Here is a 20,255-nt window from a genome sequence, read left to right as displayed (position 1 = left end):
CCCTCCCCCCCTCCCACGCGTAGGCAGCGTTCCACTTTATTCAGGTGATAGTGACGAATTAGTTTAGCCCACTACGTTAATGCCCTCGCGCGTAATATCGTGACACACAGGATCCAATTAGTCGAGGTTGCCCGGGTGATTTTTTTTTGTCGTAATTGTACATTTGCCATGCGAACACATTTGTTTGTCAAACGAGTCGAATTCCGTAAACGCTTTTCGGTTGGGCCGAGAAAAGAACGTTCGACATGAAATAAATGGACTTCTGTGCGTGTGTATTTTTCGTTAAAACAAAAATGCGAATGCGTACGAACGGCATGCAATATGCTAAACGAAATTAACTCGAATATCATTTTTCTACCGTGGTCATAAAATGCGCTCTGTCACTAAATAAAACGGGCAAAATCGACGAAACATAATTCACGTAAATTCGTGTAATTTTAATGGTTGAGCCATTGCGCCAGCTTTTCCGCCTTAATCGTTCTATGAATGAAATGTGAATGTAATTATCTACTTTTCTTTTATTTTTATATTATGCTAGATTATGCTATACAACTACAGTGTGCATATATATTTTTTCTATATATTATTACTCTGCATTTTGTCCAATTGATAGTAATTAATAATTTACGAGTATATAAGATTTTTATTTATAATATATTGAGAAAAAAAAATGCAATTATAGTAATTTAATTATAATTTATACTTATTTTCGATGTCAATATATATTTCTAGTAGAACTTGAAATATATACTGAAAAAAATTATGAAATTTTAATACATATTTTTTTAAATAATACCATCTAGATATTTGCTTACAATAAATATTTGCTAAAAAAGAATCAATCAATTAAATTAAATTAATGGTTCGTATACTAAATAAATATATATTTAAATTTAATAAATTTAATTAGTATTATTGAAATAAATATTTATTAAAATTTAGTACGTTTTTAGTACAATTGTTATTAACATTACAGTATGTAGTACTAACTATGAAAATGGAGCTCTTAATTATAATTATTTTACCAAACAGTTATGGTTACAAATGCCAAACACTTTTCTTTTGGTATACGTAATAAATTTACATATACAACAGATACTAATTAATTATCAGCACAAAAAAAGAAAGAATCTTTTAAATATTTCATGAGTCGTATGATTCGTGTGGTATATAAACCGCTCAAGGTCTTCAGCATCATTGACAGTACCCTATCGGTGTAATAACATGTTGGCTGCGCCTTTCACACCGGCACGACCGTTCATTTAGAAACCAATGGAAAGATTGGGCGCAATTGTCTCGTCCTGTATCGAGTCGCATACGATGCTACTGACCCTACATGGCATTAATTCTCGTCTTATGTCGCAATCGATTTTTTACGAGGATCGTTTACAACAGAAACACAAATGTTGCTATTCTGTATATGTATTGCTTTTTACATCGGAATGTTTAAATTATTGTTGCAAAAAAAATATTTTTCCGGAAATATTTTTCCAAAATTATACTATACTCTTTTCGAGTTTCTCTTTTTACATATCGAGTTTGCAGTATTTGTAGTTGACAGTTTTCTGTTTCTGTCAGTTTTTTTTTTTTTGCAAACTTGGAAGTACGTTAACGAGAATTTTGTTATCGACCAAAATCGCTTAAATCGAGGACTCGTATTAACTATTACCATTAAACTCTTGTGCTCAATTCATTACAGCAAATGTCATATGCCCGCACCTGACCACAAAAATGGAAATTATTCAACTCGTATTAAAATCGCCATTCTCCATTACGGTCATTTAAACCGATATATTTATCTGTCACTATAAATGGCATGCTAGCGATTCCATTAGCGAAATTGTGATATCGGCTTTTCATGACCGGAAATATGTAGCGCTAATTTTTAGTAGAGACAAATCGATTCGAAATTCAAACCAAAGAACTGTTTAATCGGGAAAAGGATAATTTTCCCTGTATTATCGTAGTTGGAAGTAACATTCCGATATAATGAAAAGATAGCAATATTTCGTCAGAATTAAAATTTCGCATCACCGATAAAATATTTCGACCAATTTAAAGGTCGAAAAATTATCAAATATTTCACACTGACTGTAATTTGTAACTACTATACTATTTTTCATATATCTCGTTTTTTTATATTAATATCGCGAGTCTAGCTAACTTCGCTCTTGTTATTCCCGCGGGGCATCATTTTTCCCAATGTAGGTAGGTGTTTCCGGAAAATAAGATGACGTCACGAAACTTGTTCCGCGAACAATATCGCGTAAAAATATCGATACACAACAGCGAACAACAAAATCAACATTTTCACCTCCGAGCTATCGCTGGAGCTATCGACGTCATTTTCGCATCGTTCGTAACTTCTCGCGCGTCACAGAACCGATATTCGCGACGAAACGGCGCAAATTAGGCAGAGAGTATAGTCGCGAAAAATTACCATACAAATGGCGTCAACTACCCATCGAAACTCGTTGGCCACGCGGTGTATCTATCGTCGCGCGATATTGCCATCGCGCATCGCAGAAGTTTGATCCACTTTGGTCGCGATGCTCGTCGCGAAAGCATTACTTTTCTCCAGATGAGAGGGAGAAAGGTGGTGCAAATATGTGGCGTTTACGAGTCGTCTTCGTTTCGAACGTTCCGAGCGTTCCTCGAATACATATTGCCTGCTGGCGGTAGCAGCGCAATTAACATCACTCGAGACTCAAACCCTCTACCGAACCAGGTCGAGGGAGGTAAAGACGACGGGGGAGGATCGGGAGAGAGAGTAATAGTTTTCCCAGTCAGCCGTTTCTCCGTCCTTCATCCTTTCATGGTGTTTCTCCCTGTGTCCTGTTTTTCGACGGTCGTCTTACTCCATCTCATATTTATCTCTATCCATCTTGGCGAAGTTGGTCTACATATTTTGTTGAAAGCGGTTAAAATGAGCAATCTCTCTCTTCTTGCTCTTAAAATTTAGACAATAAAAAACCGGTAATTGAATTTTAATTATTTTAGTTTTCGAAAAATCTAACGGTGCGTTTGCAAGATGAAATATATTAATAAAAGAAGGTTAATACTTAAGGGAACATGAATACTAGAAATGTGATTGTGCTGTTAACATTTGTAGCTGACGACTTTGAACAGCAAAAAAACTGTCTGAATAGCATTTTTCTCTTACATTTTTAGTCGTATTTTCTTGTGATTCAGACTCTCTCTTGTTGCGCTACCGTAATATGCCTACTTTTACCCACACCGTTCCTTTTGACACTCATAAACTTGCCTTACTATCATCGTGTAGTTGTCTTGCCGACTCTTGCTGTTTTTCTCTTGCTTTTTTTCAGTCTTCCTTCTTGCTTACTCCAAGTCGTATCTTCTCATTTATTTTCTCCTGAGTCCTATCTCCCTTTTCTCCCAGTATTCTCCATTCTCTTGCTTTGCATCCCTTAGATCGTAACTTCTCTTTCATTCTCCTCCATGGGTCTTTTTTTCTTTCTCTTTCTCTCGGTTCACCCCATGTATCGTAGCTCTTCATTCACCCCTCGTCGCTTTTTCTCTCTTTTGCTCTTTCGCTTCAACCTCCTGTTCGCCGCAATCCACTCTCTTTCCTCTCGATGGTCGTCATGGTAACCGCTTCCGTCTCTGTCTACGTTTCCATCTTCGTCTGTCGCGACCACTCCATCTTCATGTCCATCCGTTCCGAAAACATTGACTTTACCATGGCGGTTGTCGCATGATCGGTGATCCTTGATGACTAAGGATCTGCGAAAATGCTGTCACATGGTTTACTAAGCCGAGGAAAAATTTTCGAGGAAAAAAATGCGAAAAAAATCGTCAGGTAAAAGTATTTATAGTAACGACTTGTAGCACAGATTTACATTTATATTACAAAAAACATGAAAATACAACGCGAAAATCAAGAATGTGAAAGCATTCGCCCAGAGAAAGGTTTCTTCGATTCAAAGAAATGTTTCTTTACTCTACAGTTAAATTAAAAAAAAAATTTCTTTGATTTGAACATAATTTCTTTAAATCAAATAAATTTTTTTATTGGGTGTTGAAACTATTTCTTTCGCTTCTCATGAAATTTATAAGAAAAGATTCCTTCAATTAATACGATATATTTAATATTTATAAGAGAGGTTATATATTAAAAGATTAATTCAAATCGTAATATAAAATCATCAATCAGATTTATTTTTACTTCTCTACGCAAATGCGACAAATAGACGTGGGAGCTTTCATTTTCGAGATGTGTAAATATAACGCAAAGTTATATAATAATTACCAACCATTGCCTCGGGAAAGAGAAAGACAATGCCGAGTAATTTTGTATGAGTCTCTGTGGAGAATGAGAGTCGCTGCGACACAACGATAGGAGATATTCTCGATAGAACTTTGATCCTTATCATGCAACTTTGATGTAGACAATCGCGCTTTGAAATGCCTCGTTAGCCGTCCCGTATATCGATGTCGCGAGTTAAGGTACTTGTAGTGACGGTTTGCCGGGATCTTTCTCACATAATACCTGAGTCTCGGATAAACTGCATCGTAGAATAGCAGATATCTCAAAACTAAATTTCTCAACGAGCTCACAGTAAGCTTACCACATTTAACAGCCACTTATTTCGTGTTCGCATCCACACGTAGTCGCACGAATACGATGTTATCATATTCATATGAAAATATAGAATTATAAACGTCCGTGCAAACAGAGTAACCGTACTCGAAAACTTTAATTGAACGCTCTTCAAACTCAACTCGCGACAATTCTGTAGTATCTAATGTGGAGAAGTTTAAGCCGTTTATATTCTTGCTGGAGAAGATCGACCGCGAGTTTATTAAGGAAGACGATCTCCCTGGGTTCTGTGTTCAGCTATTCTCAAAGCGATGTAAGGCGATTTTTCATCGAAACCTGACTTTTCTTCGTTTCTCATTATGATTCCGCCGTGCAAACCGCCGTTCTCACTTTGTCATTGTCTAATAAAGCTTTTTGCTTTCTTGGCAGATTCACGACGGCGTCGTGGTCTTAAGTAAACTTGACCCGAACCGTCCGTTAATGGATTCGGGAACACTCCCGGGTCCATTCGAGTATGCAAAGCGACGAGAGCGAGAAGAGAGGGCGGGAAGGGAGTAAACAGAACCATTCTGGCGATAGCGAAACCATTGGTCGACTTTAAACGATCAGATACACTTTGGTTAATGAGATTATTTGACGCCATCGGAGTCACCGCGTTCTCTCTTCTCAGCAAACTCCGGGAAAAGTTTCGGTCCATCGGAAATTTTCACGATGCACTTTCGACCACGAACAATAAAGGGACAATCACCAACAGGACTAGAATTTCCACTTCATTTTGTAACAATCGATGTACATTCCGATGTCGACAATGCTATAATCAAATATCAAATTAATATAATATACTGTGCTCACGCGCGCGATTAATATACTTAGAGATAAACAGTGATATACAAGCTTTTTATGTAGAATTAATGTACATATAGTGTGTTGTATAAACTATTTTGTTATAGTTGCAATATCTATAAAATAATTTAATCAGCTATGTATTGCACATTAATTTCTAAGGTAACTGGATTCTAAATGGTTTACCTTATATGACCTGTTTGGTGTAATTACACAGTGAATTTAACAGATAGCATTAGTAAGTCATGTACAGGTTGTCCATCTGACTCGATTGCATCAGTTTATTGCTCAAATAGTTCATTCTGTTATTGTCAGTAAAGCAAAATGCAGAACATCATGGTCGTGATGTAACATTTCATAGATAAGTAATTGCTTTCTACAACTATCAAGAGATAATTATTAGTTTTTGTGGTTTATATTATTGTAGCTCTATACTTCTACTTTTCATTACTATAGTTAGTTTATATTTTCATCACGTTTTGTTTATAACTAGAAAAAGGAAACTCTTTGTGAGATAGAATCAATATATTGGCCAACCCCCTAGGCATATTGAGTATAGTAATCGATTGTAACGTTTTTTTTTATACTTTTGTTATTTCCATCGATTCTAATTCACCTGTTAAATATCATGAAGATAAATAAATAAGTAGATAAGTCAATTATTTGGAAAATAGTTCTGTATGTACATGTCAATAAATATATCAATTAATATGTTAATAAATTTATCATTTTATAAAATTATAAAATAAATAATATAAAATAACACAACAATCATGTTGAATCATTTTATTTTCCATTTTTCTAATGTTTTTATGAAAAAAGGAAGGTTATACATTAGATATATATATAAATATATATATATATATATATATATACCTAATATGATCTAAATGTTATTTTTTCTTAAAATTTTCACTACACTCGTGTAAATATTTGAAAATGTGTATTTTTTTAATGTGCAGAAATATTTCCTTTTTTTAATCTGAATCTCCATCAGTTTTCAATTTCGGAGTCGGCAAAAAATTGGAAAAAAATCACAAAGCATATAAGATCTGGTTACCTTAAATATAAACCTTGTACAGCTGTCTTCATAATTGCTGCTACTCTTTTTTTCTGAGTGTACATAGACAAAACCCGTCGACAAGAAAACGAAATAATTATCCTTCAACTATTATCACATCCGACAAGAATTTATGGGTTTCTCGAAAGTCGCCAAATATATATCTCGATTGTGATAGCTGGGCGGAAGAACACGAATCACGTATTAATTGGTAAAATTAAAGGAAACTTTGCCGCTATAACGAGGTTGCCTGCGTCGGTGGTGCCGACTATTTATCAATTTTAATTAAGCCGTTCTTACGTAACTGATTTCGCGTTTTCCTGCGCGCGGACTACTCTGCGCGAAGCCAGTATTATTCTTAAGTATTCCGGCTCTCCACGTCGGAACGTTAACTGCAGCTTGCCAGTTAATTCTTTCCGTAGTGAGCGAAGCACTTCTTTTGACTTTGCGCCACTACTAGTATTACTGCCATTAGTAGCGCTTACACCGCAGTATCGTTAATTGCATTTTCAATGAGAATATCTCTGTTGCACCACAACGAACAGTATAAATAAAAATTATGTAACGGCTCGACACAGTTTTTATTCAGAGGCATTTTATGACGATCCAGATCTTCCACAACAATCGATTTATATTGTCTCCTGGATATTTCTAGCTTAATCTTATGATATTTTGTTGACAAAAAGATTTTAATGCTGTACGAAAAATAAATTCGATTGCAAAATAGAATTTCGCGTTATATATTCTATCCAGTGAGCAGCTTTTCTAATTTTATTATTTCTTCTTTCAGTATTATTTCCAGTAACGTCCTATGGAGATTAAAGGACCAAAGGAACATGGAATCAGTTATCAAGATGGAAACTCTGCAAGTATGTGAACAATTTATCTCTGCATAAAAATTCATTAAAGAAGCTGTATGTCATGCCGACAATTTACGAAGATTCCCTTAAGGCTGCGTTCAGAAACTTCACTCGAGTGCATCATATATTATTTTATCCTTATTGTTCACGAATGTTAAATAAAGATAAAATAATACATGAGTGCACTCGTAAAGTTCTGAGTTTCTGAACATAGCCTGATTTTACATGTTTTGAGAGCTTCACATTGAAAGACAAGTGTTTGGTATTTATAATTATAATTGCATAATAAAATAATCTATCCATAATTATTTAGGAGCTCTATTTTTATAATTATTATGTTAGTAATAATAATTACAGCAGAATGATTATAATTGTTTTCGATCATTATACATTTATATATATATAAAATTATAAATATAACTATTATTGTTAACATTATAGCAATAATAACTGTAAAAATTCTTAATCATAATTATTCTTCCAATTGCAATTATCATAAATACTAAATACTTCTCAGTGCATATTTATTCGGTCGTACGTAACTTTTGGGTCAGCAGAGTTCACACGATGTTTTACGTGTCCTGTGGCTAATTTACATACTCGGGCCGGGCGATCCTGGATCGAGCTAATATCCGGACGGTAAGTCGGCGCATTAATTGCATTAATTCTTGAAAGTAGCTGGCGCGACCTGGCCATGTCGATCCGATCGGCGATGGCTGATGGTTGCATATATCGTGATAACGCAGGCAGATCGCCGTCGACTCGATGAACAAAGACAGGGTCAAGCCGACATGGGAGTGGAACGTCTGGTCGTAGCAGTGCATTTACATTTGTAATCGCATCGTCGAGTCGTACTGTCTAATCCGCTCGCGCGGCTTACAAGAGTCCGATCGAGCTGAGTGCTGATCGAATGAAGCAAACGCGGACCATTTATTAACTGAAGAGCGCAATAACGAAACCATTCTTCAAATTCGAAGTGCTTCTTAAAACATTAAAAAATTCTTAAAGCATTAAATTTCGCTTTTTTAGTTACAGTTATTGAAGATTAATTTAAGTACTTAAAGACTTTATTTTTAATCTTATAATCTCATAATCGGGAAAGAATATTTTTAATATTAATTTTATATTCTTTTTTTATAACTTGATATTAATTTTATTTAACTCTTTTCCCATTTCGATAAAATATTCCTGAAAAGAACTCAGTTCATTAAAATCCTTAATCTATATACACAATAATTCTATATACAAAAGCTTTCTGCAGCATTGCTGCATGCTTACGTTATAGTATCCGGGATTAAGAACACGAGGAAATCGGCATTGCATCCTGGTGCTTTTGCTTTTTATATCTCCCAGAGTAAACAGGATGAATCCATGCGGTAAAGTGAAGAAAAAAACAGAGCAAGCAAAGTGAGCCAATTAAAATTGCGGCTCATCGTATAGTGCCAAGTTTTATCATCGCAAGCGAAACGTATAAATGTTTATTTTTTTGATGTAATTAAATTATGCTAAAAATGCGAATGAAACAACGCCTCTATTGCATTGTAAATCTCATGTATAATATACATACATTTCCGTAATTGAACGCTACCAATTAAATATCAGCTACTATTCATACTTAAACGTGAATTATTGTTATTGAATTCTGTCTTTTTTCTTACGTTTTTTTGTATGCAAACTATTTTTTACAATACTTCCTTGTTAACAGAAAATCAATAACTCTTACAAAACGACCTGTCGTGAAATGAATGATACAATTGGGATTTGTAGTTCGACATTTTTATAATTTGTTAGTAACTGTCCGTGCGCACAAAGAGGCAAGGAATTCGTTTCGTCCGCACGACAAACGCGTTTCCCCATTTCGAAACTTTTAAAACAACACAAGTTGAAGTATGTGCAGGAAATATTCCATAAACTTCTCTAAAACAATAAACTGAAATACCATCGAACAAATAAATAAATAAATAAATGTAATGATAAGATTACTGCCACTTTATTAAATATTTAAAAATATATATTTGTTTTATGTTTAATTAAACGTATTTTTTTATCTTTATCTTTTATTTAAAATAATAACAAAAGTTATTTTTTATGAAAATAATATAAAAATTAATGTATTTTTTTTTTCAAAGAAAAAATATCTATAAAAATTTTACGAATTATTAAATTTAGATTAAATATTACAAGTTTGGATTAAATATTACATGTTTGAATTAAACAGTACAAGGTATACAACAATACAAAGTTTCCGATTTCCGATTATATTAATTCGAAAATTTATTAGTTTTTATAGTATAGACAAAAATTTTATAGGCATATATTTAACTTTGTATCTTTATTTCTTTCCGAATATTTTATACATAAAGCTGATTGACCATGAAAAGTTTACGATTTATTCTTTCTCATAGAATTCTTTTCATTCCTGACGGTTATTACAAAATATCTAGCTAGGATTAAAAAGATAAATATTAAGAACGCGCAGGAAGATAAGCTCGTCGTTTCCCATGCATTTATAAAACACTTCCGGCCGGATTATAATTTCAAATAAGTCTTGTAAGACGGAAAAAGACTTAGAAGGAGCACCTCGTTTCATTTTAAAAGAAGAAATCGCTACTCCACATTAAGGATCTTTTCGTATGTCCATAGGAAGAAAGAATACGGTCGCGACATAATATCGCATTCGAATACAATAGACGGCTTATTAGCATTTCGTACCTTTACAAGACCCCTGTCACCTTTGACCCTTTCGAGCAAACGGCTTCCACATATGCAGATACATGACGCTTCAAAAAGTATCACCTCTCATGTTTTTCTCCGAAACTTAGCTTTAGAAATCGTTCCTTCTTTTCTTCTCGATGAGAAGTTCAATTGAATAATTCTTGAAAGGGCCAAACTCAGCCAAAAGTTTCTATATAGGTTATTCTAATATTCATCATACATTCTTTTTAACATTCTTTTAATAAGGTTTTTTTTAGTCATTATTACAGATTAAATCTTTTCTCTGAAAAAATTTTTTGAAACGTGTCTCGCACACGTGCGCGTAACAACTTTCTTCAATCTTTTTAAATTATACATTTCTATGTAATCAAGCATTAAAGGAAATTTCTTAAAGCAAAGTTTACTTAAAGTCAACAGAGAAAGTCAAATATCAGATCCGAAGTTTGAAATACCTCCACTGTTATATTTCTGCGGAATATCTCTTAATAGTTATGCATCTTTGTGCTTAATCTTCTCTTCAATTATCTCTCTCGTTATAACTAAGGTCTGTGGGATTTTAATCAGAACGCAAATTAACCGAATAACCGGGAAGGAACACAAAAACAACAGTAGGTGAGATTTGTAGACTTTAATAAAAAAAAGTCCAACTTGACAGTAATTATACAAAAAAGACAATTTTTGCTGAAATATCTACAAATTTAACTAAATACAGATTTAAAAATAATTTTTTATTTTTTATTTTATTTTTATTTTATTTTCATATTTTTATATCTAGCTAGATTTTTAGGTACTTTAGAAAAATTCTTTTTTTTTTTTTCCGTATAAAACAAGAAAAGCGCCGGATAACTATCCTTCTTGTCCGCTATTTCTCGTCCGCCAAGAGCAGAGTAGAAAAAAAAGCTACAACCTCAGGAAGGTGATACAGGCATGTGTACATACGTCAAGAAAGAAAAATCTTTTTATTTCTTCTCCTTTCCTCATTCAAGAGAGAATGAATGAAGAATGGGAACGCATCCTGGAAGTGTGTCCGCATCACTAGCATCTAAGTGAATCCGAGAAGAGAGAGCCACAGCCTGCGACACTCTTGTCCCTTTTTTTTAACGATGGTGGAAAAGAACCGCTATAAAAAGCGCCTTGAAACCGGTCCAGGTGGAAGAATGTATGTACGCGCGCTTTCGTAAATCGGTGAACACCTGGTCGTCTGCTCGTCGTCATCTCTGCGCGGCGTCCACCGCGCCGAGATTTAATGGAATTGAAGATTACCGCGGCAAGTTCTTCTTGCCATTGTTGCAAGCAACGTCGTTAGCGCCGTTTTCGGCGCGTTATCGGGGTAGTCACCTTTATGAGTTTTTTTTCAGTCATCTCTGAATTTCAACTCGCGAAATGATCGTTATCCTTTCCCTGCCTATTCTTGTACTTTAATAGGATTCCGCTTATTTTTTTTAGTTTCGCTGAAGCAAAATATCATTGTTCGTTATTAAGAATTAATCAAAGCTCAATTAGAGAGTAACAATAATATAGAAATATTTTTTGTAACAACTTTCTTCAGTCTTTTAAAATTATACATTTCTATGTAAAGATAATTACTTTAAAGATAATTACAACAAAGTTTTTGTCATTTAAAATCGTTAATAATAATAAAATCATTTATCCAATAAATCTAATTAAAAGTGACGGTATAATATAATTCAGAAATATTGCTAGTACGGATTGATGTATCCTGCCAAACTATATTTCACGTCAGACATTAATTCTTCGTTTACATCAATTTTCGTTATATTTCACGTAAATAAAAATTTAATGAAATTTCAACACGGATCGCTAGAATTGGCATCAAACGCACTATCTGAAGTAGAGATCGAAATAATCATGCAATATTCTATGCAAATCACGGGTTGACGACTTATCGGTAAGATTCACCATTTCCCAATTTGTACCCTGCAGAACCAATAGAATGACAAAGGACCATCAAGAGCTTTAGGACTCTCTTCCAGATAAATCGATTCCTCCCACCTTCTATCCATTCAGCAGTGGCTCGTTTCCACCTTGTACCGGAGGTCGTCGTCGTCATCGTCGGTTGCCTTTTCTCCCGCTCTTGCACCGAGACAAATTAACGCCCCGATTATTCTTCTTTTGCCTACCTATGTCGACAACAACCTGCATCACGCCAAAACCAGCACCACTCGCCCTTCACCAAAGGCTCCGGTAATTAGCATAATTCGCGATAAAGAAAAAAAAGCATGCCCGCGGAACGTTGAGAGGCGGTGAGAATTGCAGAGAGATCGCAGGGAGGCAGAAGTGGAATGAAGATATAAGAGTGGAAGTTCCGATAGGAGGATTCTCCTAGACTTATCCGTGCATTTTGAGTGTCGCGCATGTTCGACGATACCTCAATATTTTTTGCCTTTTTTATCTTTGTAAGAAAGATGAGAAAAAAGCGCTCTTCATTAATACTATTATTGAGAATAATTTTAATTACTTATTTGATAAGCAATAGATGTACACTATTAGATATCAAAGGAGCAATGGCAATCCAATTCTTTCTTAAGTAACATTTAAAAACTTTCATGTATGTTAAAATGTAAATTAAATCCATTTCTGTGGTTAAAAATCGTTCATATTAACATATACATTTAGTAAACTAAATTTGATACAAATTTAATATATTTTCTTGAGTTAAATCATTTAACTCCATTGTTTTCAATCAATAGTTAGTAAATGCTGTTAAGAGTTAATATTGAATATTTATATATACATAATTTATTTTGTATGACAATAATAAATTTTGATACATTTCGATCCACGATTCAGATCCTCTTCAGTAGATAATTAACACAATTAAATTACAAACTATAATATACTCATATATACTTAGTCAATTTAAAACTATTTGTCTGTATCAATAAATTGATTAAGTGTATTATGCGTATATTATAGTTTATAATTTGATTACGTTGATTATGTACTGAAAAGGATCCGAATCGTGGACCGAAATGTATCAAAATTTATTATTATCATATAGAATAAATTAAGTATACATAAACATTCAGTATTGGCTCTTAATATTATAGTATTTAACTATTAATTTATTTTCTCTTTTAATTGTTTTAATTAAATTAATGATATATTAGATAGAAACAGTGGCGACCTACAAAAATGATTAAAAATATCTCAAAATTGATACACAGTTAATAATATAAATAATTATAAAATCATTATGAATTTGACAGCATACATCCGATAAATAATATAAATAACAAATAATAGTAGTATTTATTAATAAAAATCATTTTTAGAATTGTTCAATAAGCAAGTATATGTACATTTAATATCTAATAAAATAATATAAAAGAAAAATAATATGGATTCACGGCAATAAAGATAATAAAAACCAATCAGTACAATTTAATTGAAATAAAATGGATAAAATATAACTCATAAAAAGGTACGATCCATATAACAGAATTGGGTAATATTCCAGTTCAATGTACGCATTCCGAGCCTTATCTAATGGCCACTTTTAGCAGTGCGATAAGTAACGCCTCGTTCATCTCGATAAGTACATACGTGAGCTAGATCGAGATAAAGCTGGGTCCCGTTGCGGTAAATAGCAGGACGCGCTCGATAATAATTTACTTAGTGAATTTTGTCGGTAAAACCCGGTGATATATTGACGCGTCAAATTTTTCCAGCTAAAAAAATTTTTTAAATTTTAAAGAGTTTGCAAAACAGAGCATGTGCTAAATCGCACGCATTAATTGTAAGTTAACGATCTTGTCGTTGTCAGTCGAATTCAACTTCAATAATATTAACATTATCAGCACAATGGTCAATGCATAAAGATGTGATTTTAAAATTAAATCGGATAAAAGAAGCACTGAAGAAGAATAAAAGAACGTTTAAAGGATGAGATTCATAAATGGCGATGCTCCGATAATGAAACAATAATGTGCGATGGCCCGTGTCAATAATTTCAATTTGCCGGGTGGCGAAGGCCTAACTAAGGATGTCTTGAGAAGGGTATTATGTACCCTTACCATAGCGATGCATTCGCACCTATGCGAACTATGTAGACGAGCGTATCAATTTATCGACGCGACGGTGGCATCTAAATGCATGCCTGCATCTAGCGATTAGACTGTGCTTGTAAACAAACGCATCTTTCTCAAAATTTTTCTTCAAAAAATATTTTCTTAGAGAAAAAATATAATACATCATAAAATATTATATATCCATAAACATCTTCTATAAAAATGAAAGAAAAATATTAGTACAAGTTATAAAAATAATACAAATATTTTTTGTAATTTTTGTTGTTATTAACATTTTTAATTTTTTTTTTTGATTTTACACATTTTGATTAATTACACATTAATTAATTACATTAATTTTAATTAGTTATCAAAATTTAAAAAGTAACACCTTATTATGGAGATTTCATCGTTATATGTGCTGACGAGATAATTGAATCGATGATTAAAAGATGTAATTCTCCAGCTTCATGGCGTCCTAATTTCCTATCATCGACTATCCTCTTTAGTTTCACTTTCTTTCTTTCTCATCGCCATGACTTGCGGCCCCGTCCTTCGACCCAGAAGAGACTCATTAAGGAATTCCGCGTCGACCTGGGGAATCGCTATTATTCTCCGCGGTTCTTATGGCAATCAGTGCGTGGCAACATCGCCGTAGGTATCGCGGGACTAAATCTATGAGCTATTTATTACAAAATTCAAATTCCCATTGGACCACCGGAGATCTTCAGTTGCGGTTAGTAAGATTGTATCTACTTTCATAAAGACAAATTTTTATTGTAAAGACAAAATTTTATTATACTTTCACAAAAAACGATGACAGCTAATTTATCGATTGTTTTCGAAGAATTTATCTACCTACGTGTGAGATCATTCCGTTGAATCATCCGACGGTTTGTGTTCAATATCTTGGATTCAGACGTGGCTATCTGAGTTTAATTAACGTGACAGAAAAGTCACATTGATGATTTAACTACATATCTTTCAATTTATTATTTAACAAATATCCTATGAATTTATTTATAAAATTAATAATCAATTCTTTGTGTATTCATTTCTTACATTTTATGCGTATCGTATTAATCATATTTACTTTGAAATTTTTAGTCGAAATAAAATATATATGGCCGAGATGTTCTATTTCTATAATATTCCTGATGATTATTTGATATAATAATCTTGTGTAAGAATATTATCATTAAAGTATATATTTTCATTGATAGTGAATCCAGATAACATTTTTGTATAATGCTGTATTTCCATGAATATCCATTAACGAAAGGAAGATGATCAAACAAGAACATAGACCACAAGTTCCCTAAGTGCAACTCCAAGAATTCTTATAAAGAGCATACATAGTGCTTATAACTCACAAGATTTTCTCTTTAAAGCGTGAATGAGAGAAGATACTGCTCTCGATTTTATTTTCCAAGCTCTTAGCGCAAAGAAAACTTATCTATTATTCGCATTCAAAGTCACAGCGAAAATTTAAATCGAGGAAACATTTGTCTTTCTGAAATGCATTTACACAGATCTTTTAAGGAAAATTTATTAAAATTCATTAACTGCAGATTTGTGTAAATCCGACGCTTGCAGTTTTTATGTAAAATCGTACGTTATTCAATGAAAGGAAAAGAGAAAAAGCCGCACACGTGCGGGTTGAATTAATGTACCGCATGTGGATCTGTCTCTCTTTAACCTTGACCCTCGTAATTATCGCAAACCCCCTATCAGAGGTGAATCATCCCCGTTGTCCGTGCTGCTTGCCATAAACGTGCTCTTCGTGCTTCATTCTCTGATTTGTGTTGTAAGTATATGTTATTCCGATATTTTACTCTGTTTGCTTCATTTATGATAGTAATCGATACGGTACTTATCGCAATCCTCCACTATGTGTCACCGTAAAATCAATTAAACACATAATTATTCAATCAAACGTTACAAATTTCCACAATTTAATTTGATATAATTTCACCTTCAGTTTATGATTGCATTTCAAGTCCGACAGTAAGTGGTGTTAGTTTATAATTGAAAGTTGTATCTACAATTTACATATAAATATTATTTAGTTAGATCTGGCCTTGATTGTAATTGTTCTTTTCTCACTTATTGATTTATTCATATGACAAATCTAGATTAATTTAGTATTGATACAACCTTTTATTTAATATTAAATAATTAACTTTAACGAGATATAAATATATATTTTCAAATGTCAACGTTCTCTGTGCTTATAAATACATAACCAGATATAAAAATAAGTGCAAACACATTGCAATGTATTTCGGAAGAAAACACTGATTAGAGACAAAAGCAGAATGAGAGTCAGAAAACTTTTCGTTTTCCTCGTTGAAAATCAAGAGGAATGCTTAATACGCACGTGGCATTAACTATCACGTCGGCATATGGAATTCCCACGTTAACCTTGACCCTCGTATATACTCGCGATGGTGCCCACCACGCCCCAACCGGTGAACCATCCCCGTTTCTTCCCCATAAACGCTTTTATCTCGGCTTGCGCGCTGCGCGAGCAGCGCGACTGCTATCGCTCATTCTCCTTTTTTTCCTCTCTTCTACGATTATATGGAACTCGCGGGCATCGTGCTCTGCTGCTGGCTCGTATCGATCTCTTCGCCCGCTCAACATCCGCCGCCGGTACTCTCTTTCTTCATCCACCGAGATCACTCGTGCATCGAATATTCAATACGACATCGGATAATATGAGGTAATAAATTGAAGACTTGACGCGACAGAGTCTGCTAGTGCCATATCTTGACGTTATCTTTTCATCGAGAGCCTTAAGATATTTCCCTTAAATTTTTTTTTCAATCATTTGTAATATTTTTGATCTCCATAAAATTGAAAAAGAAAATACAAGGAATAATACATATATTGCAATGTTTATATATATATATATATATATTTTATATATATATTTTATATTTTTTTTATTTAAATCATAATACATATCTGCAGGAAAAACGATTTTATATAAAAAAATTTAGCTGCAGAAGATATGAAAATAATTTTGAACAAATTAATTATACAGTATACTCAAGCTGATTGTTAATATATCAAAATTTTTTGCTGCATTATGCTTGAATTTCCTACATAATTATTTTGATAATTATCAACAAAATATAAATTATATTTAGATTTACAACCAGTTAAATTTTTAGATATTTCAGCAAAATTGTTCTTTCAGTGTTAATAATTTTTTGAAGTTTTAATTATTTAAAGTCGACATAAAGGCAGAAATTCCAGCGCCTTCAGCTTTGAACACATTCAATAGGCGTTTACTAGAACAGAAACAGCTGCCACAAATGAAGGCCACTAACGCGAAGTATAATTAGTTTCACTCCTTACAAGCAGAGTAGATCTATAGGCTATAACCGTTTAAACCAAAGAATTCACTGGAAAAATGCTTTTGTGCGTACTCAGAGCCCCAGGCGACTTGTAGCCTTCATCGATGGTCAGTCTTTCCTGGACAAGAAATTGAAAGCTGAGTCAACAAATTGCGACATACCTGACCTAACAAAACACGAAACTTTGTTCCAGAACATTCTTGTCTCGAAACAGTTATTAGGAAAGCGTGATTAACGTTTTGTTACCGCGCTGACGACGCGACGCACCCTTATTTGTTCAAGATTAAATTTGTACAAAATTTAAGTACAATATAATTGAAAAAGTGAATGAAGAAGGCATATTACATTAGATCTATTTTTTATTCCTGCACTAGAATTTTCTCTCTCGCTTTCCTCAAACATATGTATATCTATTTCATTTGAAGTTCTAAAAGTGTACATTAGTTTTATTACAAAAGACGAATCTTTTGTACAATGTTCAGTAAAGTTAGTCGATATATTCTCAGTTTCGGAAGAATAATTAATAATTTCGACCTTAGTGAAGTCGACTCATAATAATTTTTCCGAAACAAAGAATTTATTTGAAGAAAAAGCTTTTACAATTATTACCGTTCTAATAAAAAGTTATTAGAAAGTGTGGCAAATACAATGCTTTTTCTTTCTGTCAAAAAGTAAATGATTCTTTCGCTATTTTAAGACAGTCAAGCAATGGTCGGTGGAACTTTCTGATGCAGGATCGAGCCCGGAGAAAATCCCGGACTTCCCTTAAAATCTTCAAGGAAACTCACCGCATCGTACCGGAGCCAAGAACGAAACGGCGCGGCGGGAGGGAGAGGAAGGAAGAAAGGGAAGAGAAAAGCATTGCTACAGGCGTCAGGATGAAGGTACATGTATTCTTTTTAAGGCGGAACACTTTACTGCCGCTCGTTCCACCGGCGGTAATGGAGGGAGCTCGACCACCCTCGAAGAATTAATTCGGGGCTAAAACCGAGGCGAGCACACCCACCCCCGTCGATATCGAGTCGCTCGCCCGGAAGTGTTAGTGTCTACTTACCACTCCTTCAGTTAGCTTTTTACTTTAGTTGACCGCATTAGCGTCTCTCGTTTCGCAGGGGCGCCACTACCGGGACGATTTCTAATTTAGCCACCAATTTAAGCGTAGCCGGTCCTCTGAGAGAAAATTAGATATTTCTATTTCGACGTGAAAATCATTGCTTCGGCGAAATTCTGTTCCGCGCAAGAGTTTTAATCTTTTTTATTCGTTCTCTTCATGAACAACAACAAAAAACAAAACGATTTGGTTAAAGTATCTAAAAGTTTAATTATAGATATACAAGCTCAAATTAATTATTAAAATGTCAAAATTTTTTGCAGCATTATTCATCATGCTTGAACATCCTACATAATTATTTTGAACAACATAAATAAATTAAGTCTCTGAAGAAAATAAATCAAAAGAAATAAAAATTGCTTTTAAAAGCTAAAACAAAAAGGTGTATATAAATTTAACATCATATAATGACAAAAATATATAAATTTATTTTCACATAACAGTAAATTAATAAAAATAATAATCATTCGCATTAGTGAACACTTCAAATATTTCACAATATTAATAAATGAATTATTTTGATGGTCCAACAAAATTATTTTCAAATCTCTATCTGACTAAATTTTTAGATACTTTAGCAAAATTATCTTTTTCATTTTTTTCCTTCGTATTACAAGTGGCGATAATTGTAGATTATTTCACCTTATGAGAACGCACCATCTGTCAATAATTATGTATACAAAAAATTTCTTTGTATTAACGCTAATGACACGAGAGAAGAAAAGATTTATTTTCTCTATCGCTACATTTAATCTTCCAGAGTTGATAGTAGAGTCTATTGAATTCACTTAATTATAAATCTCTTTGTTAAAACGTCAAGTAATTCAATTTTCTTTATTACATCTGCAAATTCGAATTATTCTTATTAAAATATGTTTACTATTCATTCTTTATACGAGTTCATCACGTATCATTTTAATTCCTTGTAATTAATTAGTGCCTTTTAATTAATACAAATTAAATGTTCCTAACGCAGCGTCAGAAATTGTGTATGACAAATTTTGGCGCAGTTCGAAAAGTTAATTAAATGCAATATTGATACGCAGGAAAGACGATGCCTACATACTTCAATACGTACAATACGATGCAGATTTAATGATTTAAGCATGTCGATCAATGGAACATCCACACAAATCTCATTCACCAAGATTGCTTAAAGCGCTAATTCATTGCGTTAATTTAACAGGCAATAGATTTTAACGTTGCCATCGCTTGTTGTATACGTATATACATTTACTTCCCGTAAATCCTGAGGGATGCTTGCCGAAGCATTGGTGTAGATATACCTCACATCACTATCTTCCCCTGTTTAAACTTGAAAATCCCAGCACACCACCTTTCTTCGTATTTACTAGGGTACTGAAAGATTCTTGGCGCAGTTGTGCTCGCTCCCTTGTACCGTTCGCTTCGCCAAAGCAGCAGCCTCTATTCATCCCTCGGTGCGCATCGTCGTCGGCGTGAGTGAGACAACCGCAAACTCGCAAATCGACGATGGCCAGAAAGAGTACGGTGAAGCCCCTGGAGCAGCGTGAAGGGGTGAGGAAGCGCAAGGGGAAGGAGAGAGAGAGAGAGAGAGAGAGAGAGAGAGAGAGAGAGAGAGAGAGAGAGAGAGGTAGTCGTCGTCGTCGTACGTAGTAACGAAGAAGAAGAGAGTAGAGTACGTACCGTACCGTACCCGTACCGTACGTACGTACGGTTACGGACGGAAC

At 33.8% G+C, this 20,255-nt stretch overlaps 1 protein-coding gene across 1 annotated transcript in view; it reads left to right on the top strand.

Moving 5' to 3' along the window:
* LOC105627949 overlaps nt 1-20,078 on the top strand; it is a 47,679-nt gene extending 27,601 nt beyond the window's left edge. Inside the window, exons 2-4 of the mRNA XM_012198565.1 lie at nt 7,255-7,333; nt 18,170-18,319; nt 19,902-20,078. Coding sequence (XP_012053955.1) covers nt 7,255-7,333; nt 18,170-18,319; nt 19,902-20,078 — 406 coding nt within the window. The remainder of the gene's footprint in view (nt 1-7,254; nt 7,334-18,169; nt 18,320-19,901) is intronic.
* Nucleotides 20,079-20,255: the final 177 nt, after the last annotated feature.

The sequence above is a fragment of the Atta cephalotes genome (assembly GCF_000143395.1).
Source record: "Atta cephalotes unplaced genomic scaffold scaffold00011, whole genome shotgun sequence".
Lineage (NCBI taxonomy): Eukaryota > Metazoa > Arthropoda > Insecta > Hymenoptera > Formicidae > Atta > Atta cephalotes.
Note: the sequence above shows the minus strand (reverse complement) of the source record. Positions and strands in the feature narration are given on the sequence as shown.